General features: G+C 48.0%; 1 protein-coding gene across 24 annotated transcripts in view; it reads left to right on the forward strand.

Moving 5' to 3' along the window:
- RIMS1 (regulating synaptic membrane exocytosis 1) overlaps positions 1-27,380 on the forward strand; it is a 564,390-nt gene that overhangs the window by 25,032 nt on the left and 511,978 nt on the right. For 20 of the 24 annotated variants that reach the window (XM_090034746.1, XM_090034752.1, XM_090034757.1 and 17 more), the window contains exons 2-3: positions 24,608-24,666; positions 26,441-26,630. The exons of the other annotated variants lie outside the window; for them this stretch is intronic. In XM_090034746.1, coding sequence (XP_089890872.1) covers positions 24,608-24,666; positions 26,441-26,630 — 249 coding nt within the window. The remainder of the gene's footprint in view (positions 1-24,607; positions 24,667-26,440; positions 26,631-27,380) is intronic. 24 annotated transcript variants of the gene reach the window in all.

Consider the following 27,380-nt stretch of genomic DNA (forward strand, 5'->3'; position numbering starts at 1 on the left):
TCTGATTGTAGCCTGTTGCTTCCTTCCAGTGTGCCCATGTCCCCTCACATCTTACTGTCATCAGCAAATTTGAACAGGGTCCTTTTTACCCCCTCATTCAAATCACTGATGAAGATGTTGAACAGTGCGGGGCCGATGACTGAGCCCTGCGGGACCCCACTGCCCAAGTCCTTCCAGGTTGAGAAGGACCCATCCACTACCACCCTCTGGGTGCGGCCCACCAGCCAGTTGGCGACCCATTTGACTGCGTGGGTGTCTGCACCACAGCCCCCCAGTTTCTTAATGAGAACGGGGTGAGAGACAGTGTCAAAGGCCTTCTGGAAGTCCAGGAAGACTGTGTCCACTGCTACCCCTGCATCTAATGATCTGGTGATCTGATCATAAAAGGCCACGAGGTTGGTCTGACAGGACCTGCCACTGATGAACCCATGTTGGTTGCCCCTAGGCATGCAGTCCTCCGCTGGCCCCTCGTGGATGTGTGCCAGCATAATTTTCTTGAACAGCTTGCCTAGGATCGAGGTGAGACTAACCGGCCTATAGTTTCCCAGGTCCTCCTTCCTCCCTTTTTTGAAGATGGGGATCACGTTGGCCCTCTACCAGTCCTCTGGTACCTCACCAGAGCACCACGAGTGCTAGTAAAGTTGTGCCAGGGGACTTGCAATATCCCCTTAGTTTAAAGCCTGGTTGAGCAGGTCAGCCAGTCTGGCTGAGAAGAGCCTCCTCCACAGTGGAGTGAGGTGGAGGCTGTCTCTTCCTAGCAGACCACTGCCCCTCTTACGAAAGAGCGGACTGTGATCCTGGAAGCCGAAGCTTTCATGATGACATCAGCGTCACAGTCTTTAGTTGACTACCTCGACCTTCCTTTCCTTCCTCAGTCCATAGCCTGAAACCGGGAGGATTGAGGAAAATACCACCTGTGTCCCCAACCCCTTATGCCCCGGTCCCAAAGCCTTGTAGTTCTTCATAACCTGGTTGGGATTGTTTCGAGCTGTGTCATTCATGCCCATGTGGATAATGATCCATGTCTTTGCTAGGGACAGAAGTTACACATAAACTGGTGTAAGTGATTGGAAACTGGTTTAAACCCATAAAAGAACAAAAGTTCAGTGCATATTAACCAATTTTAAAATGGCTGATACTGGTTTAATATGAGCCTGGTGGAATGTAGTATTTCATAGTTTCATAGTTTGTAGGGTCGGAAGGGACTTGAGCAGATCATCAAGTCTGACCCCCTGCCTTGGCAGAAAAAAGTACTGGGGTCAAACAACCCCAGCAAGGTGTTTATCTAGCCTTGTTTTAAAGACCCCCAGGGTAGGAGCCAGCACCGCTTCGCTTGGAAGTTGGTTCCAGATCCTAGCCACCCTGACAGTGAAATAGCACCTCCTGATGTCTAGCCTGAATCTACCGTCTGCCAGCTTGTGACTTGTTTCTAGTCACTCCTGGTAGTGCTTGGGGGAACAGGGACTCCCCCAATGCCTGCTTGTCTCCTCTGACTAGTTCGTAACTGGCTACGAGATCCCCCCTCAGCCTTCTCTTGTGGAGGTTGAACAAGTTCAGGTCCCGTATCCTGTCCTCGTAGGGCCTGCCCTGCTGCCCCCTGATAATGCGAGTGGACCTTCTCAATGTTGTCCACATCCCTCTTGAAGTGTGGTGCTCAGAACTGGATGTGGTACTCCAGCTGCGGCTTTACCAGTGCCTCATAGAGGGGGAGTATCACCTCCTTGGACCTGCTTGAGATACATCTGTGGATGCATGACAAGGTGCGGTTGGCCTTCCTGACTGTATCCCCACACTGCCTGCCCATATTCATCTTGGCATTAATAATGACTCCAAGATCCTTTTCTGCCTCTGCACTGACGAGAAGGGAGTTCCCCAGCCTGTAGGTATGTTGGTGGTTCTTCCTCCCCAAGTGCATCACCTTGCACATGTCAGTGTTGAAACCCATCCTGTTCTCATCTGCCCACCCCTGTAACCTGTCTAGGTCTGATTGCAGCCTATTCCTCCAGTCTAGCATGCCCACATCCCCCCCATGTCTTAGTGTCATCAGCAAATTTGAACAGGGTGCTTTTTATCCCTTCGTCCAAGTCACTGATGAAGATGTTGAACAGTGTGGGGCCGAGGACTGAATCCTGCGGAACCCCACTGCCCACATCCCTCCAGGTTGAAAATCTACCACCGCTCTCTGGCTGCAGCCCTCCATCTAGTTTAGCGACCTATTTGATTGTGTAGGTGTCAACACCACAGTCCCCCAGTTTTTTAATGAGAATGGGGTGAGAAACAGTGTCGAAGGCCTTCCTAAAGTCCAGAAAGACTATGTCTACTGCTATCCCTGCAGCTAAGGATTTTGTGACCTGGTCATAGAAGGCCACCAGGTTGGTCTGACAGGTCAATGAACCCGTGTTGGTTGCCCCTAAGCATAGGCTCCCCTGCTGGCCCCTTGTGGACATGTGCCAGGATAATTCTCTCAAAAAGCTTATCCAGGATTGAGGTAAGACTAACTGGCTTATAGTTTTCTGGGTTCTCCTTCCTCCCTTTTCTGAAGATGGGAACCATCAGTATGGTTAGTCTGATAAGTTAATAGACTAACTCATTTAGGTCAAATTGGTTTATGGAACCCTTCTGCCCCAGCTTCTTTCACTTACTGGACAAGCTAAATCAGAGCATCCTAGCATGCTTTCTAGCCCTGGACTGAACTATGCTGTCTGCTTCAGAGAGCAGAGCTGGCTCCACCATTTTGCCCCCTAGCTTGAACAGTGAGGGCTAGCTCACTGGCTGGATCACTGTCCTGTCCCCCTTCCCCCCCTCCCCCCCCCCAGGCAAACCCCAGCTGTGGACTAGGGCCAGAGAGGGGGGTTAATCTCACCTTCCCCTAAGAACAGAGCTGCCCTGCCCTGCTGGCTTGCTTAGTGCTGGTTGGAACTGTGGACTAGAAATCCCAGAAGCACCTGGAAGCAGGAAGAGGAAGCAATGAGCAACCTTGCAGAGTCCTGCTGCTGCAAATCCCAGAGACCTTGGCGGCAGCAAGAAGAGAGCCATGCTTTTGCACCCACAGCTTCTGGCTTGAACCCCTGCAAGCATGTGGCTGCATTTCCTGAATCAACGGTGAATGTCTGTTCATTTGTTTATTGGTTCAATCTTTGCAGCTTAGACTAACTGCAAAGACTGAATCAATTCCACCTCAGGATTTTTGACTGTCTGTACTTAGCCAAAATGGCCAAAACTGGTTTAAGATAAACTTGGTTGGATGTAGTATCAAACCTAAGTGATTTAATTCTAATCACTTTATGGAACTCCTGTCCCAGGTCCCTTCTGGGTTCAGGTTAACTCAGTCCCCTAGCATCCCAGGATGCTTTGAAACTCTGGGCTATGCTGCCTGCTCTAGTGGAGCAGCGACTGCCTTGCCCTTCTACTCCTTAACTTGCTTCCTGCCTGTGTCCGTCAGCCCAAAGGGACTAGGGGGCAGGGGAACAGACCCCAAGAGACCCTTAGCCAAGGTATAAGCAGCATGTGGGGGAGGGGGGGGTGCAAAGCCCCTGTAGTGCAGGCTTTTCAAACCTTGGCAGCCCTTTCCCCTCCCCCTTCCCAGATGCTGATTGCTTCAGTGGCTGCCACAGGAGGGAGGCAGAAGAAGTCCTTCAGGCCAGGTGCCTGCCCATGCAGCCCAGCATGGGGGCACTGGAGAGCCCTGGCCTTGGGGCACTTTCCTCCACCCAGGGAGCTGAGGGGAATTCTTCCCCTCCTAACCTCCAGAGCTGCTGGCCTTATCCCCTTCGGGTCTCAGGCAGCGTCAGTGAGTGGAAGGAAATTTTTTTGCTCATCTCCAGCCAGTTTTGTCTCACCTGCTCTGAGTCTGAGACCAAACTAGTGCAGGGGAGTGGAAGAATTTCCCTCTGTTCCCTGGGCTCTCCCTGAGACTCACAGGGGCTAAGGCAAGCTGCTTGGGGGTTTGAGAGGGGGAGAATTCCCCTCAGCTCCCTGGAGATGCCTAAGGCTGGGGGATCTTAGGCTGGGGTGGGGGGAAGTTCCCCAAGTTGGGGGTTCCTTGGTGAGATGCATGGGCAGGGACCCAGCCAGGAGGACTTCTTCTCCCTCCCTTCTGTGGCAGTGGCTGAAGCAATCAGCAACTGGGAAGGGGGATGGGGGGAACTCATCTCAGCTCTCCAGGGCTGCTTGGGGTTGGGAACCTCCTGAGGGGGAGTCTCCCCCAAGGTGGGCCAGCACCTAGACAGGGAGCTCCTTGACCCCCTGTGGGGCGACAATAAGGGTTTGGGGACATTTGGCTGGGCTGACGATGGCTAGCAGGTTGGGAGATGTGTTGTAGTGCCTTGGGTCAGTGCAGGGCTCCCTCTGCCATTTCCTAATTGAAAACTGAATGTCAGTTCAGTTGGCTATTAGTTCAACCTATGCAGCTTAGAGGATGCAGTCTAGGTCATCTTCAGATGGGAGTATTGCAACCTGTTCTACACAGGGTTACATTTAAAAGCATATTGGCTGACGTCATTGCACAGCCACTGGCAAGAATATTTGAGCACTCGTGGCACACGGGACAGGTCCCGGAGGACTGGAAAAGGGCCAATGTGGTCCCTATTTTCAAGAAGGGGAGGAAGGAGGATTCAGGAAACTACAGACCAGTCAGTCTCACCTCCATCCTTGGCAAAGTCTTTGAAAAGATTGTTAAGTCTCACATATGTGACAGCCCAGCAGGAAAAATTATGCTGAGGGGAAACCAGCATGGGTTTGTAGCAGGTAGATCGTGCCTGACTAATCTAGTCTCTTTTTATGACCAGGTTACGAAACACCTGGACACAGGAGTAGGGGTTGATATCATTTACTTAGACTTCAGGAAGGCCTTCGATATGGTAACCCACCCCATACTGGTGAAGAAGTTAAGAGGCTGTGACTTGGATGATTACAGAGTCAGGTGGGTGGCAAATTGGCTAGAGGGTCATACCCAGAGAGTGGTAGTGGATGGGTCGGTATCAACCTGGAAGGAAGTGGGTAGTGGGGTCCCACAGGGCTCGATCCTTCGACCAGTACTCTTCAATGTCTTCATCAGTGACTTGGATGAGGGAGTGAAGTGTACTCTGTCCAAGTTTGCAGATGATACAAAACTGTGGGGAGAAGTGGACACACCGGAGGGCAGGGAACAACTACAGGCGGACCTGGACAGGTTGGACAAATGGGCAGAAAACAATAGAATGCAGTTTAATAAGAAGAAATGCAAAGTGCTGCACCTAGGGAGGAAAAATATCCAGCACACCTACTGCATAGGAAATGACCTGCTCGGTAGAACAGAAGCAGAAAGGGATCTTGGAGTCCTAGTGGACTCCAGGATGAACATGAGTCATCAGATGAACATGAGTCGTCAGTGTGATGAACTCATCAGAAAAGCTAACTGCACTTTATCATGCATCAGCAGATGTATGACAAACAAAACCAAGGAGGACTCTTCCCCTCTATTGGACACTGGCCAGACAGCAGTTGGAATACTGCGTCCAGTTTTGGGTGCCAAACTTCAAGAGGGATGTGGATAACCTGGAGAGGGTCCAGAGAAGGGCCACTCGTATGGTTAAGGGCTTGCAGGCCAAGCCCTACGAGGAGAGGCTAGGGCACCTGGACCTCTTCAGCCTCTGCAAGAGAAGGTTGAGAGGCTGCCTATAAATTCATCATGGGGGTGCAGAAGGGAATTGGTGAGGCTCTGCTCACCAAGGCGCCCCTGAGGGTCACAAGAAATAATGGCCATAAGCTAGCAGAGAGCAGATTTAGACTGGACGTTCGGAGGAACTTCTTCACAGTTAATGGCCAAAATCTGGAATGGGCTCCCAAGGGAGGTGGTGTTCTCCCTATCCTGGGGGTCTTCAAGAGGAGGTTGGATGAGCATCTGGCTGAGGTCATCTGAATCCAGTACTTTTTCCTGTCTATGCAGGGGGTCAGACTTGATGATCTATTGAGGTCCCTTCTGACCCTAACATCTATGAATCTATGGCAGTTTAAACTGGAGTGGTATATGGCTCCAGGGAACATATTACACCTTTTCTTTGTCAGCTGCATGGACTTGTCCATTTTGAGTGCAATTTAAAGTTTCAAGATGGATCATGTAGCCTGCATGCTGTTTAGCTGATACACTCCCTTTCTCCTTATATATATTACAACAAAAATTGTGGTAAGCTATGACATACAGGTTGCAATCTTCAGACTCATAAGATAGGACATGTGCAAAAGAAGTCTCAAAGAAACGTCCTTGGATTTGCTCAAAAAGATGGTTGGAGCTGAAATATGTAGGACATAGGTCTAGGTTCATCTCATTTTACAGACTTTTACTTGAGGGGTATACTAATTCCTGGATGAGTATGGCAGCACTTTCTTGCTTTTAATGGACTCATTTGTTTGAAATATTTGTTAAATTACTACAGTGGACCTGTGTATGCTTCGCAATGAATAAATAAATGCCATTTTTACATATTGCCATCTTGTCATAGACCAAGGACTCAATAAAGTAATAATATTTCTCTCCTAGGGGTCCTCTTCAGGTTCATATTACGTTTCACTGGGAGTGTGGGGAAGTATTGTTGTCATATTACCATTCTGTATACAAATCAAGACGTCCAGGCTGCAGCGGTTCCCTCCTTTGAGGTTCTGAACATTTGTGCACTGCCGATGGATGCTTAGAACCTCAGGGCATTTTTACACATGCAAGTGCTGCAGCATGTGTAAGTGCCCAGTGCTGCAATGCTTGCAGTTGTATAAGAGGCGAAATGTGTGTTGGTGCTGAGAAAATGGTGGGAGTGCACTTTTGAACTAAAACACATAGAAGGTGCTTTAGTTCAAAAGCACACCACCGCTGTTTTCTTGATGCACATTTCACTGCTTGTACAACTGCATGAGACACAGCACAGCACGCATTAGCTTGTATGCAGAGCAGACTCGATTAATCGAAGTGATGGATCTCTGGCACATCGTGGGACAAAAAAGTATGTGTATAAAAGCCCTCACAGCCCCCATGACTTCTAACCTTGTACCTTTTCTGAGGAATAAAAAGTTCTGAAAAAAAAAATATTTAAATCCTTTAATATTTTTAATATTATCACTTTAGGAGCATCTTTGAATGGTATTTTATAATGGAGTTATGCTTTCTGATATAGTTTCAGAGTTGAAAATTAACCCAGTTGATAGCAATGCATATTTGTCTTCTCAGGCATGAAAAATTGTGGGCAAACTGAGTATTTTCCTATAAAGTGTGCTTCCTCCCCACCAAAAAGATCTGTATTTTATATAGCTTCCAATTTTTTCAGGTTGTCAGTTCTCAGACCTGGGAATATTGTATTTAGTGTGCAAACTTTCTGTCTCCACTCATTTCAGGAACAGATTAATTATTTCTCTATCCCTGCCCTCCCACCTTTCAATCATAATCACTGTGAATCAGTCCGCTGTAAAATGATATCTTGTAGAGATGGAACTGGGCTGAAAAAAGGCATTTTATACACTCGTTAACAAGTTAAAACTGTTTAAATGTTAACATTTAAAACTGAGCTTCCTATAAAACGTAAGCAAACAGAAAAGCATTTGCAGTGTCTCTCTATGTTTCATTTTGTAAACTATGTTACTAATAGGACCAACTATGTGATGATCAAACAGTTGAAGTACAGAGTACACATACTGCTAAATGATGACTAAAGGAATGTCTACACTGCATTTAGAGGTGCAATTGTAGCATGCATACCTTTATCCATACTTACTCAGTTAACAATAGCAGAGAAGACTTTCACATCGGCCAGGCAAATCTGTGGACTCTAGGACTAGGAACAGAAATTACATATAAACCAGTATAAGTGATTGGAATGCGGTTCAAATCTGTAACACAACAAGATCAGTGCACAAAAACTGCTTTACAGTGGCCAAAAGTGGTTTAAAATAAACCTGGATGGATGTAGTATCAGACTTAACTGATTTATGTTAAACTACTCTATGGAACTTCTGTCCCAGGTGCTCTCTAGACTCAAGTTAACTTACAGTCTCCCAGCATCCCAGGATGCTTTGCACCTCCCCCACAAACTTTTCCCCTTCTTCCCCTCCTCCCCTCTTGCTGGGTGGGTGGCCTAGCCTTGGCCCAAGCTGTCAGTTCCAGGCAAGCAGGGGGCTGTGCTCTAGTGTCCTGTACCCTCCCCCGGCTTTTGGTGTGGGCCACTGCAGCATGTGGCTGCGTTTCCAGAATCAAAAGTAAATATCTGTTCACTTGCTTATCGGTTCAGTCTACGCAACTTAAACTAACCTGCAAATTGAATCAATTCTGCCTCAAGCTTTTTAAGTTTCTGTATTTAACCCACTTGCCAGTCTGTAATCAGGGTTGTCTAACTGGTACCCTGACAGGTTAATCTAGGGGTAGGCAAATATGACCCACAGGCCAGATCTGGCCCACGAGGTGATTTTATCCAGTCTATGGGCACCCATTGATTGTACCCCGCCCATTCAACATGCTTCACTTCCACCCTCGTGTGGGAGGGCTGTGGCCAGCATGCACAGCTTCCAGACAGGGCCACTGCTGTAGCCCCCAGGGACCTACTTGGCCTCCCCAGCCTCCAGCAGCTCCTTGTCATGTTCCAGCTGTAGCATTCACTTTGGGCAGCAGGTAGGGAAGCTGCAGCTGGGCAGGAGCACAGAGCATGAGGCTGGTGGGAGCATGAAGCCTAGGGCTTGTGCCCAGCAAGGCAGTGGCAGTGCAGAGCACAGGTGGGCAGGGTGTGGGTGTATGAAATTTGTGGGGTGTGAGGGATGGTAGGGTGTGTGGGGACCCCCTCCCCCATATGTTCCCTATGGCGCACAGCCCCTGCTACCAGCAGCAGCTCATTGCCCATGCAGGTGCACCCACCTGGCAGTACATGGTTCCAGCCAGTTCCAGAAGCTACATGTGGTGGCAAGGAGTGGAGCCAGGCCAGCCTGCCTCTCATGTGGGCCTCACGTACAGCTTCTGGAATTCGTGCACCACCAGCAGGAAGTCGTATGCAATGGAGCTGGCTGCCTTCCCCACTCTCTGCCCCCATGTGTGCCTCCTGGGACTCAGTTGGAAGTGGCAGTGAACCCTGCTCCTTGTTTCCCAGTGGAGTCCTGGGAGCTGCACATGGTGGCAGGGGGTGGGGAAGACAGCTAGTTCCATTATGTAGGACTTCCTCCCAGTGGTGTGCAAGTCCCAGGAGCTGCACTTAAGCCTTTGCGTGATAAGAGCTGGGCTGGCTTGGCTCGGCTCCTTGCTCCCACATGCAGATCCTAGAACTGGCTGGAGCTGTGTGCTGCTGGGTGTCTGCCTGTGTAGGCCATGAGCACCCCAAGGCTCCCACTGCCTGCTGCTGCTGCCACTCCTGGGGGCTTTGAGCAATGGGGGGGGGCATCTGGGGTGTTCCCATACCCCCCCACACTCCACACACCCACACCCTGTGCCCCCCAACCTCCCCATTATTTTTATATATAAGAGTTTGTATATTATTTTAATATACAAGACTAAGACTATTTTGAGCTATTATGCATTCACTTCTATATACACTATACAAATACACATGTATCAGGATCAAAATATTTTTGGAAATAAAATTAAAATATGTTATAGTAGATGTTCTACTTTTAATACACAATTTGGTTTTATCTGGTTCCAAGATGGCAATCCCCCCAAAAGGAGTACTGGTAGGGGCAAGGGGAGGGACTTCTGATGGCAAAGGTCAGGGGCTAGGGGGAGGGGCTTCCAGTTGCAAATTGGCAACCAGGGGGCACAGCTACCGTTGCAGCCCTGTAATACATCAGGATCCCAGGGGTGGTCATGATGCCCCCTGGTGGCACTGTACCATGCCCTGCTCCATCCCTACGGAGCCTTCCTGTGTCATCTGCCACACCTTGATGATATTTATAGGAAGGCTGACAACAGCCCTTCGCTAGGCCTCAGTCCCACTGGTCCCAGGTCCCTGGCTGAGCCTCTGTAGTCAGCTGTGACCAGCAAGGCACCTTAAAGGCTAAATGGGTGGCTCCAAATCCTCCTATGTGCCACACCCCATGCCTCACAGGTGTTATAGAAGTGTTGTTCTCTTTGTGGGGCTTCGGCCTCCTCAGCCTTTGCCCCTTTAATCTTGCTAGGCCTTCTAGCATGGGCCCACTGAATGGGACCTGGCTTTGAGATTCTAGCTTTGTTTGTCCTTTCCATCATGAGGCCCCTGCCCACTGTCTGCTGGCCCCCTGGCCCCTGTGTGGCTCTGCTCTCTCTGGTGCCAGGCCTATGGTCCCTGGGGGCTTAAGCCTGTCCCTGGCAGGGCTCAAAACAGTCAAGTACCCCCCTGGACACTAATGAGACCTCCATACCTCCCATTCTGGCCTCATCCTAAAGCACCAATAGAAACAGTAATGTAAATCATAAGCCCCTGAGCTATAACCTAAAAAACAAAGTAGCAGCCTTTACCCCTAATGTAGCATGCCTCCCTGTCAGGGTATCTCAAGTTCCCTGAGCCTCCCTTTTTTTTTGTAGGCAGCAAAATGGTCAGCCCAGCAGCTGGGTGGCTCCCCTGGGAAGGAGCTCCTTCCCCTGTGGCAGCCACAGAGAGACTTCTTCTTTTCCAGCCCCAGTCTTGGGCTTATGTGCTCCCAGGACCCTGTCTGCATCCAGTCAGCTGACTGCTTGCAGGTGTCTGCTGACTGCCTCTCTTTGCCCTGTTGCCCTTGGTGACTGGCAGCTGCTGCACCTGCCTGCCCTGCAGTGCTTCCTGGCTGGGCTGCCTCATCTCAAAGTAAGAGAGAGCCTGGGCTCTCTGTTACAGGCCCTTGACAGCTCACCAAAACTCATTAAGCTACTCTCCAGCTGAAACAACTGCCCAACCCTGGGTTAATCTGTGGCCCAGGACCTCCCCAGCTGCCATTCTCCTCATTGTTCTGGCTGCTACTGCATCTGCAGTTTTCAGGCCCACCTTCCTTCTCTGGCTTTTCCTTCCTTCCTTCCCTTATCCTAGCTGTGCGGCAGGGCAGGGCAGTGCAGCACAGCCCAGCCCAACCTGCAGTGCTGGGGGAGCCCACAGACAAATAGGCTGGTGGGGGTGGGGGGTGCCTGTCTGCATGCACAGTGCAGCAGTGGGAGAGGAGCTGCCTGCCTGTCTTGTGCTGTGGGAGCTTGCAGCTGGGGAGGTGAGGGGAGGCTATGACCCTTGGGGTATATGGACGGTGGCTGCTAAGTAATTGAACAGTCACATCTTAAAAGTTGTGTGTTTTGAGATGTTTACAATGGAAAATAACGTACTGAAAATATGGGCATATTTCTGTCGCTGAAGTCTTAACTAATTGGGAAGAGCAGGTGCTCAGTATGGTTTGAAATTCTGGCCATTAGGTAGGTCCTTGTATATGGATTTAAGTACTACCGATTTTCAGTGTTGTCCTTTGTTTCTGGTTTTTCCATCCTGTGGTTGTTGAGATCACTGTCTTTCTGTGTATTGTTCTCTGTGAGGAGGTCTTTCTTCAGACTTATAGTAGTACATGGCAGTTTTTGAAATAGCAGCAGGAAGCAACTCTAACCCTTATACTCCATGAAAAGTATCTTAGTTTCATAGTTTGTAGGGTCGGAAGAGACCTGAGCAGATGATCGAGTCCGACCCCCTGCCATGGCAGGAAAGAGTACTGCGGTCAAACGACCCCAGCAAGGTGTTCATCTAGCTTCCTCTTAAAAACCCCCCAGGGTGGGAGCCAGCAACACTTCTCTTGGAAGTAGGTTCCAGATCCTAGCCATCCTGACAGTGAAGTAGCACCTCCTGATATCTAGCCTGCATTTACCCTCTGCCAGCTTGTGACCATTATTCTTAGTCACTCCTGGTAGTGCTTGGGAGAACAGGGACTTCCCCAGTGCCTGCTGGTCTCCTCTGACTAGTTTGTAACAGGCCACTAGATCCCCCCTCAGCCTTCTTTTGTGGAGGCTGAATAGGTTCAGGTCCTGTAGCCTCTCCTCATAGGACCCGCCCTGCTGCCTCCCGTTCATGCCCCTCTGGACCCTCTCTATGTTGTCCACATCTCTCTTGAAATGCGGCACCCAGAACTGGACACAGTACTCCAGCTGCAGCCTGACCAGTGCCGCATAGAGGGGGAGGATCACCTCCTTGGATCTGCTTGAGATGCATCAGTGGATGCATGACAAGTTGTGGTTGGCCTTCTTGACTGCATCCCCACACTGCCGACCCATATTCATCTTGGCATTAATGATGACTCCAAGATCCTTTTCTGCCTCTGCACTGATGAGAAGGGAGTTCCCCAGCCTGTAGGTATGGTGCTGGTTCTTCTTCCCTAGGTGTATCACCTTGCACTTGTCAGTGTTGAATCCCATCCTAGTCTCATCCACCCACCCTTATAATTTGTCTAGGTCTGATTGCAGCCTATTCCTCCCTTCTAGCGTGCCCACATCCCCCCACATCTTAGTGTTGTCAGCAAATTTGAACAGGGTGCTTTTTACCCCCTCGTCCAAGTCACTGATGAAGATGTTGAACAGTGTGGGCCTGAGGACCGAGCCCTGGGGAACTGCCCACATGCTCACCGAGGACCGAGCCCACTGCTCACATCCCTCCAGGTCAAAAATGAACTATCCACCACCACTGTCTGGGTGCAGCCCCCCAGCCAGTTGGTGACCCATTTGACTGTGTAGGTGTCGACACCACAGTCCCCCAGTTTCTTAATGAGAATGGGGTGAGAGACCGTGTCGAAGGCCTTCCGAAGTGCAGAAAGACTATATCCACTGCTACCCCTTCATCTAAGGATTTGGTGACCTGGTCGTAGAAGGCCACCAGGTTGGTCTGACAGGACCTGCCTCTAATGAACCCATGTTGGTTGCCCCTAAGCATAATGTCCCTTGCTGGCCCCTCGTGGACATGTGCCAGGATAATTCTCTCGAAAAGCTTACCCAGGATCGAGGTAAGACTAACTGGCCTATAGTTCCCCAGGTCCTCCTTCCTCCCTTTTTTGAAGATGGGAACCACATTGGCCCTCTTCCAGTCCTCTGGCACCACACCAGAGCACCATGAGTTCTCGTAAAGCCATGCCAGGGGTCCCTCAGTGACCTCAGATAATTCCCTCAGTACTCTAGGGTGGAGATCATCCAGACCAGCTGATTTGATCATCCAGTCCCTCCAGAAGTTCCCTAACTAGTTCCTCACTAACCCTTGGCCTAGATGCGCCTCCCCTGGGGTCTAAGCAGGGCCCAGAGGGGTTGTGGCTGTTCCGGTCCCTGCTCAGGAAAATGGAGGCAAAGAAATTGTTAAATATGTTAGCTTTGTCATCTGGTGTGACAACCATATTTCCTAGTGTGTCCTGCAGGGGCCCCATGTTACCCGGAACCTTCTTTGTGCCCTCTATGTATTTAAAAAAGGACTTCTTGTTGTCCTTGATCTGGGTAGCTAGTCCCAGTTGCATCTCCACCTTGGCCTTCCTGACTGCCTCCCTGCATTCCCAAGCAACCGCAGAATAATCCTCCCTGGTTATGGCCCTTCCCTTCCATTGGGTGTACGCCTCCCTTTTAGCTAGAAGATATTCCCAGATGCTTTTGGTGAGCCATGGGGGCTTTTGCGCCCTTCTGCCCCCTTTTATCCGTGTATGGATTACCTCCCTTTGGGCTTGGAGGATCGTCTCCTTAAGGAGCAACCACTCTTCTTGGACACCTGGCTCCCTCTGGGACCTCAGTGCTTCCCCGACTATTTTCTTTAGCTCATTGAAGTTCGCCCTCCTGAAATCTAGGGCTGCTGCCTTGCTGCAGGCCTTTGCCATCTTGCGCTGGATGGTGAATTCCAGCAGGCGATGATCGCCATCGCCCAGGTGGTTGAGCACCCACAGCCCCCTCACCAAGTTGTCGCCGGTGGCCAGCACTAGGTCCAACAAGACGTCTCCCCTGGTGGGGCTGTGCATCTCCTGGGTTAGATGGAGGTCCTGCATTTTGGCTAGGAACCTACATGAGTGGTCAGACCTGGCTGACTGCTCTTCCCAGCAGATGTCTGGAAAATTCAGGTCACCCATGATGACCACCACGTCCTTTGACCTAACTACCTCCGGGAGCTGACTTGGTGAATTCCCGGTCTAGCTCTTCCCCTTGGTTGGGTGGTCTGTAGTAGACCCCCACTGTTAAATCTCTTCCCCCTCAACTGCCTTGTATTCTAACCCAGAGCACTTCAGAGTGTCCCTCCTCTGATTCTTTGCTAATTGACGAGGATGTGTATTCCTTCTTAATGTAGAGCATCACGCCCCTCACCTTTCTTCCCTGTCTTATCCCTCCAATAGCCCTTGATATTTACTGTCCATTCGCGTTTCAGTGAGCCCCACTATGTCTGGGTTGGTGTCAGCTAGCAAAAGGGTAAGTTCCTCTTGCTTGTTTCCCATACTATGAGCGTTTGTGTAGAGGCATTTGAGGCCTCCTGAGGATGTGTGCACTGGCCCCCTAATCACAGCATTGCCCTGGCCCCCGTTGCTTACCTGTGTATATATTGCACTCGTCAGTTTAGGCTGGGCTGTATTTGTGGGTGTTGCTTCATTTGGCAGCCCAAGGCTTCCTCTGACCTTGTCTTCCCCGTCTTGATGGTGGAGAACCCCTGACCAAGCAACAGGAAGCCAGGGGCATTGTTAAACTCAGTCAGCTGTCTCTATGGTGTTACCTACTGCCATAATATTTATGAGAGTCTGACTGTATTTAGGCAGTTTTAAGTGTTATCACAACATAACAATGTCAAACTTTTAAGGAGTAGACTGGGGTTTAGGTTGTAGCTTTATTGGTCTGAACCTTGTCTGTCTAAAGAGTAGAGTGAAACTTTCTTCAACAAAGATTGGGAAAAGTTGGGAGATGGCAGAGTAGCTGGGATGCTGTCAGGAAAGATTGTGGTCCCTTCACATTGTGTGAAGGCATGGGAGAGGACAAGAGAATATGAAGGTGCTGGGAATGGACTGGTCAGGGCAGCAGGGAAGAGGGTGTTTTAGGAAATTAGAAATTTGAGGGACTGCCGTTTTATGAGCGTGAGTTGCACAAAACTGTGTGTGGGTGTGAGACTGCAATGGGGGGAAAAAAGAGAAATGATGGACAAGTGAAGGATAAGAGTGGTGCTGAACAGGAGACTTGTTCAAGGAGATGGATGGAAAAAATAGCAAGATAATTGTTAATCTGTTTAATTGGGAGGGGAGGAGAGAAAGAGAGAGAGAGAGAATGGTACCTCCTCTGTCCTCTAAGTAAAAGAGAGTATAAGGGGAGGAGATGTTGTGTAACTTATATTTCCTGTATTTTGTGTGTCCATTTAAGTTAAATTTTGAACCCAAGATGATCCTAAGTAGTGGTTTAAAGGGGCTGGTTTGGAATATGTTGAAGTAAAGACATTGTGACAGCAGAATGGATAGGGAGAGTCCCTGTTCCCACAAGCACTACCAGGAGCAGCTAGGAATAATGGCCACAAGTTGACTGGGAGTAGATTCAGGCTAGATGTCAGGAGGCACTATTTCACAGTCAGGGCGGCCAGGATCTGGAGTCAACTTCCAAGGGAAGTGGTGATGGCTCCTACCATGGGGGTCTTCAAAAGGAGGCTAGATAATCACCTAGCCAGGGTCATTTGACCCCAGCATTCTTTCGTGCCCACGGCAGGGCGTTGGACTTGATGATCTGCTCAGGTCCCTTCCGACCCTACCTACTATGAAACTACTATGAAACTATGAGAAGGCTGGAATAAACAGCCAAATAATGTGAGATGGAGAAAGTCCACTCACAACTGCACAGAGTTCTTTGAATATCTAAGGGCTTTGACTGTTTCCACAGCTGCTCCCTTGGGTTCCTTCCCCTCACCCCCTAAGTCCACCTGGTGACAGGCAGGGTGGCACCACCTGGGTTCTCAGGTCCCTAGGGTGTGTATAGTGGATCTCTCCTGCAAAGTTAATAATAATTAACTTTCACTTGTCACTTTTCATGAGATCTTAAAGTGCTTCACAAGGGATATCAGTAGTATTTTCCACATTTAATCACAGGATTACTGAAGGGCAGGGAGGTAAAGTGATCTACTCTAAGCTACCCTGAAGGCCAGAAGTAGAGCCAGGAATACAATCCTGGCCTCCTGAATACCCTGTCCATTGGTCTGCACTGCCTCAGTTCTGAATTCAGGTGACGGACCTTGAGCTAAGCTGGTTCTTGGTAGGCTGCCCACCTTTCTCTGTAGCTGTCTTCGCTTCTGTAGCTGTTTATACCAGGAGGAGTGTCAAGCTGGTTCCTCTTTGCATTCTTTTGACTACAGTGCAGAGTCAGGCAGGAGGAAAAAACAGCAATAGGGTCCTTCTACTTTTGGAGCAGTTTGTGGAGGAGTCTTTACAGTATTTGAGTCATGGGGCAAGGGTATAAGCAAAGAGTTTCCCTAGCTGGGTCCCATTTTACCTCTGTTCCTAGCACAGAAGTCATACGTTGTTTGTAATATCAGCATCATTTTGTAAAGTGGCAAGTAGTACATAAAAAGTAATTAAAACTTATTTTTTTTAAAATTTATGATTTGTATATGTTCATTGTTTATTGCAGTGTCCAATAATGAATCTACCCATTTAATATACTTCTTTAAGTTAAAAGTTAGTGATATTTTCTTATTTTTTTGCTGTATTCTAAATTTTCAATTTTTAAAAAAGAAACATGGTAATTTGACATTTAAATTAATCAGTGAGCAAAATGAAAAAAATATTTCATTGTTCATGGGGGGTGGGGAGGGCAGGGAGAACTGAAATCCCATCGACTCCTATGTATAACTGTTAACTTTCTTCTCAGTGATTACCACTGTCCTCTCCTTACTTGCTGTGATGCCTATGAAAGTCTTTTTCCCTAGAATAGCCCCAGCAGAAGTAGATAAAAAGAATTCAGTACTTAAATGCTTTGCTGTTTCCCGAAAAGGAGCTGGTGAATGCTTGCAATAGGTGATGAAAGCTCACAATTTATAGTCATAAAATGGCAAACCAGTCCCAAAGACAATCCACATACAATGTAGAACATCATACGTGGTTTATATGGCACCTTAAACTGAATGAATCCCAGATCCAGGGCTGCACCAGTCATAGTTGCTCACTTATGGGAGACCAGGGTTTGCCTAATCCCAGGGTTTGAACCCTGATCCTGATGCTGAACTGAGCAGACCCAGAGTCTAGGATACAGCTGTCCACAGCCTGATCAGTGGGACTGGGCTGGGGGAATCCTGGGGTCCCATTTCAGTCCTACATTGGGGATCTGGGGTATTCAATGCTTCATCACAAACACCATGGTCTTGCCATGCACAAGTGGCATGACAGAACACAATTGTTGGGATGGGGCCTAAAATTGCTCAGATCCCAGTTGTGCCATTATTTTAATGTCTGCCAGGGGTCTCACTAGCTAAGGCCAAATAGGAATGGGTATGTATATTTTGCTGGCTGGCAAGGTAAGAAATTTGGCTTGTGTTTTGGTTGTTGTTAGACCAGAGGTTCGGGCAAGGCTATAGGGATGGAGGAGGCCTCATAAGGAAACCATGTTAGAGTGTGGCCCCCAGCCGCAGAGAGAGTGGGCAGCACTGCTGAGAAGCTCCAGAGAGAGTGGGCTGTGACCATGAAGCCAAAAAGGGTGCAGCAGAGGGAGTGTGCCTCCCAGACTGCCAGAAAGGACAGTGCAGGGAGGGCATTGACTCAGAGCGTCCATAAGGGCACAGCAGAGGGGGAGGCATCATCCCCGAGTGCCAAGGCAAAGGTGCAGTATTGGGAGAGGGCTGACCCCGAGTACCCCAGAAGGCAGAACAAGGGGGCATAGGGAACCTGAGTGCCAGTGAGGCTCGGGGTGAGCGAGAAGCCCTAGAGAGAGGGGCAGTGACCGTTTGAGCACCATGAGGGGCAGCGTGAGGTGGGACTTCACAGTCTCATCTCACTTGGGCTCTCTGAAGGGACAGAGCGTCAACAGGATGCAGAGCGAGGCAGGGCTGTAGAGCACCCAAGTGCCAGAGAGACTGAGGCGGGTCCGGCACATAGCAGGAAATCTTAGCCAAGGGAACGAAGGGCAGCTTCCCTACAATAAATACATAACATCAAAGACATGGCGGGTGAGATTCAGAGGGTGCTTAGAGAACGCTTGGCACAGTACTAAAGTGGTCCCTAGGGGAGTGCATGGTGACCCAGGACTCCATCCTGCTACACTCAGTACTCGGATGCCAGCACCAGCATGAGGAAGAACTAAAATTAGCAAGTAATAATGAGAAGCAAGTGCTGAAAATTAATGTGGTGTTATGATTGAGGTCACTCTGGGGCTAAACAAACAAGCTTCAGTTTACATTTTTCCTTTTTAAAAAATCATTTTTTTTATTATTTAAATGGCCTTGGTGGCCATACTTACTATGTCAGTGTGATGCATGCTTCTCTTGAAATTAAAATGCTAATTCTTTTTGTCCTTTTTTGTTCTGAGTGAAGATACAGGTCTTGAGAGATGCTTGCCCTCTACAGTAAAGTTGTCTGGCTTCAACCAGCTGCAGCTTTTTCATAGTTCTAGAGGGATCACTGTTCATTTTCTATGCTTTTTATATCCACAGCACCTCTGCTGAAATTGCCAACAGGGATTTCCTACAAGTGCTAATTATGATGGTAGGTTATTGATGTATGGAATTGTTAGCTAGAAACTGCAATCTGATGACCTGCTCTTGTCACATAGACCACTGAGCTGCCATGATGGCCTGTTGTGAAATAACCTTGGTGGTCTCATTGCAGTTCCTAACAAACAAGCGTCTACAGCAATTACTAGTCATTATAACCCAGGAAACATGACTCTCATTCAAACTGATGGTGGGAGTGATAAGTTCTGTATTCTATTACTAGTCATCTAGGCATTCACCTAGTCATCTTTTCCTGTTAAGAGAACAATATGGATAAATCTAAACAGATGAAGGATGCTCTAGATCAGTGATTCTCAACCTTTTTTCACACCAGGACCCATTAGCATAATTATCAGCTTGCCCTGACCCACAAGCATTTCTTCCCAACCCACAGTCTCTCCCTCCTGCCCCATTTCAGGCTGCTGCATCTGAACCCCCCCCTCTCTCCTTCCCTTTCTGGCTCCCGGGTTTGCTCTCACAACATTGCATACTCACCACGCACCCGGCTGCATGCCTGTTCCATGCAGGCTGCCAATGTTGCAGCCTGCACAGGGAAACCACATGATTCCCTGGGACCTCCCCATGACCCTTTACAATGTTCTTGTGACCCATTTCTGCTTTGTGACCTATGGGTTCAGAAATGCTGCTCTAGATGTTGAGGCACTGAGTGGAGACTTGAGAGATGGTCTCACTTTTTTCCTGCCACTTTTGGTAAGTGCCTTAGTTTTTCTTTGTCCCAGGTGCTTATCTGTTCAACTGGCATCATACCTAATTTCTTTCATGCATTGTCAATCTCTGTTTTTTTTTTTTTTTTTTTTAAGAGTACAAGATATAATGCCATGGTCATCTTTGTACAGCATTAACTAAATGAAGACCTGATCTCAGCTGGGTTTTAGGGGCAATTCTGTTTGTTCTGATTTACTGTCATCAACTGCAGGTCAAAACTTGCTCCATTTGGTTTCAGGGACCATATCCACGGCTGCCTTAGCATAATTACAATACTCTCTAGGCTGCTTCTGTAGTGGCTGCAGTACAACAGTATCTAGGTCCTGCTCTCTGCTCCAAGACAAAAGAAACAAAATAACAAAAAAAATAATTACCAAAGGTTTGGGTATAGTTGTAAACATTTTGAGTCTATAAATGAGTCTGCTATATGAAGGAGTCTACTTTGTGTGCAATTCCATGCTTCTACTGGATGAGGGTAGTTTAATGCTACTCAGTTTACATTAATGGCTTTAGATCAGGTTTGCTGCTTCTGTTCAAACTCTGAACATGCCAGGTTACACCTTTTTGTGCTGGATACTAATAATTACAAGTATGATGCACTTAAACCACTTAGAAACCTGTGCCTTTTTTTATTGGCTTGCAGTTACATGAGACTGTTTAACTGATCATCAGGAACCTGAGGTCCACATTTTAAATGGCATTAAATATTCAAAATTGCAGCAATCTCCATCTTTTAATGATGAGCTTCTTCCAAGTGTATGATCATTGTGATTTAAATATTTGGAACTGAACAAATATTTACTGAATTAATGGCAAGTATTCTCATTGTTGGCATTTCAAGATTTGCTGTTTGTTTAGTTAGAATAAAAAAATGAGGATTCTGGGGATAGGCACAGACCTCCTGATAGAGCTCTATGAGGCACTCAGCCCACATGTAACATTTGACCGTCTTTGCATTAGATAAACAAATTGGCCACATGTGAATGTGAATCTGCCAACTGGTAATTTTTTTTTGCTTCTTAGATTCCATGTGAACCATGTAGCCAAGCTACATTTTTTCCATAAACAATATATTGCCCCAAACTTACAGTAAGGGAAGAAATGGATTTTTTTTTTTTGTGTTCCTTAGTAAAAATAACTTTAATGCACTGTTAAGTGATGATGAATTTAACTCCTTGGCTTATCATAGCTAGCAGAAGAATTGTGTACTGTTCAAAGAACTGTGCAAAAGTTTTTTTCCCCTAGTCATGGGTTGGCCTTTTTATAATAAATTCCTTTAATGTTCATGTGGCTAAAAAAAATAAAATAAAAATAAGATACTATAGCCAAAGTGGTGCACAGAGCCTTAAAAATCTGGTCACTGGTAGGCTAAACCTTTTTGTTTAGGTTAAAAACACAATTTGCCAACACCTTTAACCCCCCCCCACCTCACCCCCACATATTTCCTGATCCATTCTAGCAATAAAAATGTTATTGCATCACTTTAACAATGCTTGCTTCTTCTGGTACAGTAGATGAGTTTTTTTCCCCTTGCCTCAGGCTTCTTTTTCTCATATATATTTTAATATTGTTTGTACAGCCTTTAAAATCCTATTTGGTAATCTTGGAAGGGGCTTAACACAAACATTGTAATTTTTTGATACTTGTATCAAGCTAAGGAGAAAGGGTAGGATTTACAGATGATGTTTAACATAAATGCAACTCTGGTTTTTAACAAAAATGAAATATTAAAATCCTGTTTATATCCTCTAATTTGTTCAGTTGTTTTAAGCCCGCTGAAGGCTTGAGACCTAGAATGCACGTTCCTTCACGAGTGATTTAATTTGGAAAATCTTTTAGCACCGATTATAAGGGAACCCTACAACTCTTTTTGATTTGTATGTTCTCTTTCTGTTGGTTTTGCTACTTACTGTAAAATTGTATTTAAATTATAATTTGATATATGGGATCCATATTGTACTCTTGTAGTGAGTCTGCTTATTATAATAATTTCTACTCCCTATTTAGCTCATCGTTATAGCTGAGAACATGCCATTTATTATATCATTTAAATGCAAATAAAAGAACCCCAAAAATCCAGATTTTTTTTTTTTAAACCTCAAGCAATGGTAATATTCTGTCTTTGGAAGTTCAGGGCACTTGGGGGAGTGGGGGGAAGAATAGGGAGGGTTGTGACTTTAGAACATGCAGGTGCATGTGTCCCAAGCTGTAATGTGCTGGCAGTATTTTAATAAGTGACTGCCACAAAAATTTTCCCCTTAGCCTATCATACAGCCTGTGTACCAGGTGTGTATTTTGCAGAGAACAAGATATTCTCTTTGGTAATTTACCTATTCAAACTGAGGAAGGAGGGAGCACTGCTTGGTAACTGAAGATGTGCTTTGTTGTAGTTGTCAGCGAGTGTTTTAAGTTTTGTCCTGGAAGATGCTCTGAATCTACTGACAGCCTTGTAGAGTATTTTACTTTAGCAGGGCAGGATAGATTCCTGCCAAGGAAATATTTTAACGATAGTGCTGATATTTTTGCTTTGGAAATATTAAGCCCTTGAAGTGCAATATCACTTGTCAGAGATAGTTTGGCAGTGTCAGGGGAAGGACTGAGCACTGCAAGGGGATTAGGGTGAAGCTAGTCTAACCTCATGGTTAGGGCTGTGGTTGTAAAACTAGAAACCAAGCTAGGGGTCAAAATGTGGATTTAGAAAATAGGCCAAAGGTCTAGAGAGTCTTAGGAAAAGAGCCACACCTGTGTAAGTTGACCAGCCAAGGAGCAGCTACAAATATTGGGTTAGAGCTAGAGTTCCATTAGCTAATCCCAAAGATTGATACATACCAGTGTAATGGCCTAGCTTTGAGGTTTTGCTCATTTGGTGATCACTTACAGACCTCAGCTGGGAAGAAGCACTTGTTTTCTAGTAGCCCTGGCAGTGTCCACCTGCCTTCTCTTCCCCACAGGTATTTTCTGTGTGCCTGTAGAGAAGATTTATCGCAGTAAACCCAATAAAATTCCTTCAACAGGCCTAGTGTTTAGATGTTTTCAACTCATTCCTATGAACAGTATATGGGTCTGGAGCCTTCCCAGTTGTCTAATTTTGTCTGAATTTTCTTGGAATCAAGGTTTTGCAGCACTATTCAGTGTCTCTTGTCTTAGACAATTGTTGGTGGTATGGTTGGGAAGATTGCCCACAAAACAAGTCCTTCATAGTGGTTTTACTAGGGAGACATGGTAAACTGGCTGTGTACTCAGTGGTGGAGGGGGCTGGCCCTCAGTACAGCCCAAGTGGTGGGTACAGACAGAGCGGTGGGCAGACTCCCATCCCTGTTTCCCCAAGCACAAGCCTGTTCCTGGCGCGGGCCATGCTGCGTGGCCGGCAGAGCTGCTGCAGAGCACAGTGGCCTTGGAGTACTCTAGCCTGCTCCAGGCACAGCCCACTACAGCACAGTGCCCCCACCAGGAAGGGGCTCTCAATCCCCAACATTATGACAGGGGCTTCCCCCACTATAGTGACAGGGTGGGGGCATGGCCAGACAGGACCCCTTGGGGGGAGGAGGCAAGGATGGGTTTTTTTTCTCCTCTGTCCAGCAGAGGAGACAGCAGGGGCCTATTATACTGCAGGGAGTGAGCACAGTGGTGATGGCAGGCAGATGCAGCTGCCAGTGGGGGTGGAAGGGAGACTAAACCTCCTCCTTCTGCCTCAGGGTCCACGGTGTCCTGCTGCTACAGCAGTGAGGGGGAAGCACCTGTCAGATCTGGCTCAGGTCCCTGCCAATGGGATAGAGAGGGGGGAATAAAACCCTTCTGGCCAGCCCCCCCACCCCTGCCTGTCCCTGCTCCAGCTGGGGAGCACAGGGGTGGGGTCAGCATGGCTGGGCTGGAGCAGAGAGCCCAGTCTAGAGAGCATGCTGGGATGCTGGGGGAGTCTGGTTTAACTTAAATGAGGAAGGGGTCTGGACAGACATTGCATAAACCAGTTTGAGCTGAATCAGAGTTAAGTCTGATACTACGTTCGACCAGGTTTACCTGAAACTAGTTTCAGCCATTTTGAAACTAGTTTATGTGCACTGAATGTCTACTGTGTTACAGGTTTAAACCAGATTCTCATCACTTAGACTGGTTTATGTGTAATGTCTGTCCCTAACCTCTGACTTTTTATATAGATGCTGGATTAATTTAGTGGCAGCCATGACTGGAGAGACTTTGGAAGTGAGGGGTGGTATCAAGGCTGGGAAATGATATCAATGGTGGGAAATTAAATTGGAGTAGAAAGCTATTTAGATAGAGGTATGTTGTGTTGTTTTGTGCAAACACTGCCAACAAGAGCAAGGGGAGCCAGGTGTTTTATTGGAAATTCCAGAAATACCTGAGAGGTTGCTTCAGAGCCAGGGTTTCTTCATTTTTACTGTCTGTCTGGCTATAAACTGACATGGTGGAGGTTTGAGACGTAGGAGCTTGAAAAATTTTTTGCAGCCCCCAGTCAAATCATTGCTCATTGCTAAATTTACATATGTGGCATGTCCCTTTAAAAAAAAAATAGTTGCCTTTCCCTGGGTGATGGCAAAGCTAGAAGCATGCTAGTCTGTCTGCTTGCTTCTTAGAGTTCTGATAACTTGGGCCACCAGAAATATCATGCTTTTAACTAAAAAGTTCCAAAATGAACAAAATATCTGGTAAGGGAAGAGCCATGGTGGTTTGAGGGCCTCCATTCATTATCCCTTAGGCACATAAATGCATCCCTTCTTTCTGATGGAGTGTCCCATCCAGCAGTTGGTGCACTGAAGTAAAACTGTCCCTCTTCTGTATCAGATTTCTTCAGTAAGATGATCCAGTAGTTCTTTTTTCTTGGTTCTGCACTGGGGAAGTTGTAAACTGTATCTGTCCCCTATTTTCAGTTTACCAATTCAGGAAGAGGCTGTCCATCTTGCTATTCAGGTACCGAGGTAGTCAGCCAGGACAGAATTGAAATGGAAAAGGAATATAGACCTTTTGAACCTGCCAAGGATTTAAACATCATTGTAATTTGGAGTTATTCCAAGATTTTTATAATCTGAAAGAACACACACTAGAAAATGGCTTCACTCTTAGTGATACCACTTTTTTTTTTTAAGGTTGTCAACAACTCCTCACTTAATTGGCATAGCTGTTCTCTGTAGAGGGGTATCAATATAACGGTCCGATATTAGATTGGCACCGATATTAAGAAAATTGAATATGTCGGAAATCAGCTTTTTTTTGCCTGATACGGCCAAAAATGTGGCTGATAAATGCCTTCTGTATGTACACAGCTGCAGCATGCATGGGTCCAAGAGCACAGCCTGGCAGCTTGGAGAGCTGTGTCCAGCTGGTAAGTCTGTTGTGGTGAAAGAGGAGGGGAAGGGGAAGGGATGTATGTGTGTGTGTGTGTGTGGGGGGGGGGGGGCGCTCAAGACCCCTGCAATGATGGAAGGAGTGGGGCTGGGGCAGGGATTGGAGGAGGTGCTGAACAGCTGGGTCAGGGTGTGGGACAGCTGCAGCTTGTCTGGGGCATGTGGGGATGGGGGGCAGCTCCCAACACTGCGTACCTCAGGAGGCCATGGGGAGCATCTGCCCCTGGGTCTGTGTGTGGGACAAGGCAGGCTGGGGCCAGGGCTGAGCTGGCCTCTTCCCAGCAGGGGTTGGGCCAGGTTGTGCTCAGGTGGGCGGTGTTGGTAGGGGGGTTACAGGGGGAGGGGGCTGCAGCCACCCTAAAATTTGATGTAGCCCCCCACAACAAGTGCAGCCTGGGCCACCCCCTAGCCCCAGCCCACAACGGCATCCCACTCTGCCCCACATGCAGATCCAGAGGCACATGCCCCCCTCCCCCCATGCCCTCCTGGGGTGTGTGCTGCAGCAGGAGCTGCCCCCCTACCCTTTTGCCTCCCAGATGAGCCGCTGCTCTGTCCTGTGCCCCAGTCCCTGCCCAACTCCCTCCCTCACCTCAGGGGCCTTGATCAGTCTCCTCCCATGCCCCTTCCCTTTCCCTCCCCTTCCACCACAACAGACTTACCAGCTGGACACTGCTCTTCAAGCTGTCAGGCCATGTATTGGAAATTGGACAGTACTGGCCGATATGCCTCCTTAAAAGTCAGCCCAAAAATTCTCTATCAGTGCACCTGGTGTTCTCAGACATGGTCTCTCTTTCTTAACCCCCTCTCCCCCCCAAGTCATAGAAATGTGAGTAATTTAACTTCATATCCCAATGAGTTGAACAAAATAGATCCTTTGTAGTTTCATAGTTGGTAGGGTCAGAAGGGGCCTGAGCAGATCATCAAGTCTGATGCCCTGCCATGAGCAGGAAAAAATGCTGGGGTCAGATGACCCCGGCTAGGTGTTTTATCTAGCCTCCTTTTGAAGACCCCCATGGTAGGAGTGAGCACCACTTCCCTTGGAAGTTGGTTTCAGCTCCAGGCCACCCTGACTGTAAAGTGGTGCCTCCTGATGTCTAGCCTGAATCTACTTTCAGTCCACTTATGGCTGTTATTCCTTGTCACTCCTGGTAGTGCTCGGGGGAACAGGGACTTTCCCAATGCCTGCTGGTCCCTCTTGGCAAGTTTGTAGACAGCCACCAGATCCCCCCTCAGCCTTCTCTTGTGGAGGCTGAACAGGTTCAAGTCCCATAGCTTCTCCTCATAGGGGTTACCCTGCTGCCCCCTGATCATGCGAGTGGCCTTCTTCTGGACCCTCTCAATGCTGTCCGCATCCCTCCTGAAGTGCTGTGCCCAGAACTGGATGCAGTACTCCAACTGCGGACTGACCAATGTCGCATAGAGGGGGAGGATCACCTCCTTGCACCTGCTCATGAGGAATCTATGGATGCTTGACAAGGTGCGGTTAGCCTTCCTGACCGCATCCCCACATTGGCGGCCCATGTTCATCTTGGAGTCAATAATTACTTCAAGATCCTTTGCTGCCTGTTCTGCAGAGAAGGGAGTTCCCCAGCCTGTAGGTAAGCTGCTGGTTCTTCCTCCCCAGGTGCAGTAACTTACACTTGTCAGTATTGAAACCCATCCTATTCTCATCTGCCCTCCCCTGTAACCTGTCCAGATCTAGTTGTAGCCTGTCCCTCTCTTCTAGCATTCTCACTTCTCCCCACATCTTAGTGTCGTCCGCAGATTTGAACAAGGAGCTTTTTACCACTTCATCCAAGTCACTGATGAAGATGTTGAACAGTGCGGGCCTGAGGACCAGCCCTGGGAAACCCCACCGCCCACATCCTTCCAGGTTGAAAATGACCCATCCAGCACCACTCTGGGTGTCGCCCTCCAGCCAATTTGCAACCCATCTGACTATGTAGGTGTTGACATCACTGTTGCCTAATCTTTAATGAGAATGGGGTGAGAGACAGTGTCTAAGGCCTTCTTAAAGTCCAGAAACACTATGTCCACTGCGACACCTGTGTCCAAGTATTTTGTGACCTGTTTGTAGAAGGCAACCAGGTTGGTCTGACAGGACCTGCCTCTAATGAACCCATGTTGATTGCCCCTAAGCATAATTCCCCCTGCTGGTCCCTTGCAGATGTGCTCCTGGATAACTTTCTCAAGGAGCTTTCCCAGGACCAAGGTAAGACTAATGGGCCTATAGTTTCCTGGGTCCTCCTTCCTCCCTTTTTTGAAAATGGGGACCACATTTGCTCTTTTCCAGTCCTCTGGCACCTTGCCAGAGTACCACGAGTGCTCGTAAAGCTGTGCCAGGGGCCCCTCCATGACCTCTGCCAATTCCCTCAGCACTCTGGGGTGAAGATCATCAGGACCTGCTGATTTGAACACTTCTAGTCCCATCAGAAGTTCCATGACTAGGTCCTCACTGACCCTGGGCCTGGCTGTGTCTCCCCTGGGTCCATCTGGGATCCCAATGGGGGCGGTGTCCTTGTCCCTGCTCAGAAAAATGGAAGCAAAGAATCTATTAAAGATGATGTTAGCTTTGTCATCTGGTGCAACCATCAGATTTCCAAGTGTGTGCTGCAGAGGCCCCACGTTGCTTGGTACCTTCTTTTTACCTACTGTGTATTTAAAAAAGGACTTCTTGTTCTCTTTGATCTGG

Source organism: Crocodylus siamensis, chromosome 1 (genome assembly GCF_052110815.1).
Source record: "Crocodylus siamensis isolate JL-2025a chromosome 1, ASM5211081v1, whole genome shotgun sequence".
In the NCBI taxonomy this organism is placed as follows: Eukaryota; Metazoa; Chordata; order Crocodylia; family Crocodylidae; genus Crocodylus; species Crocodylus siamensis.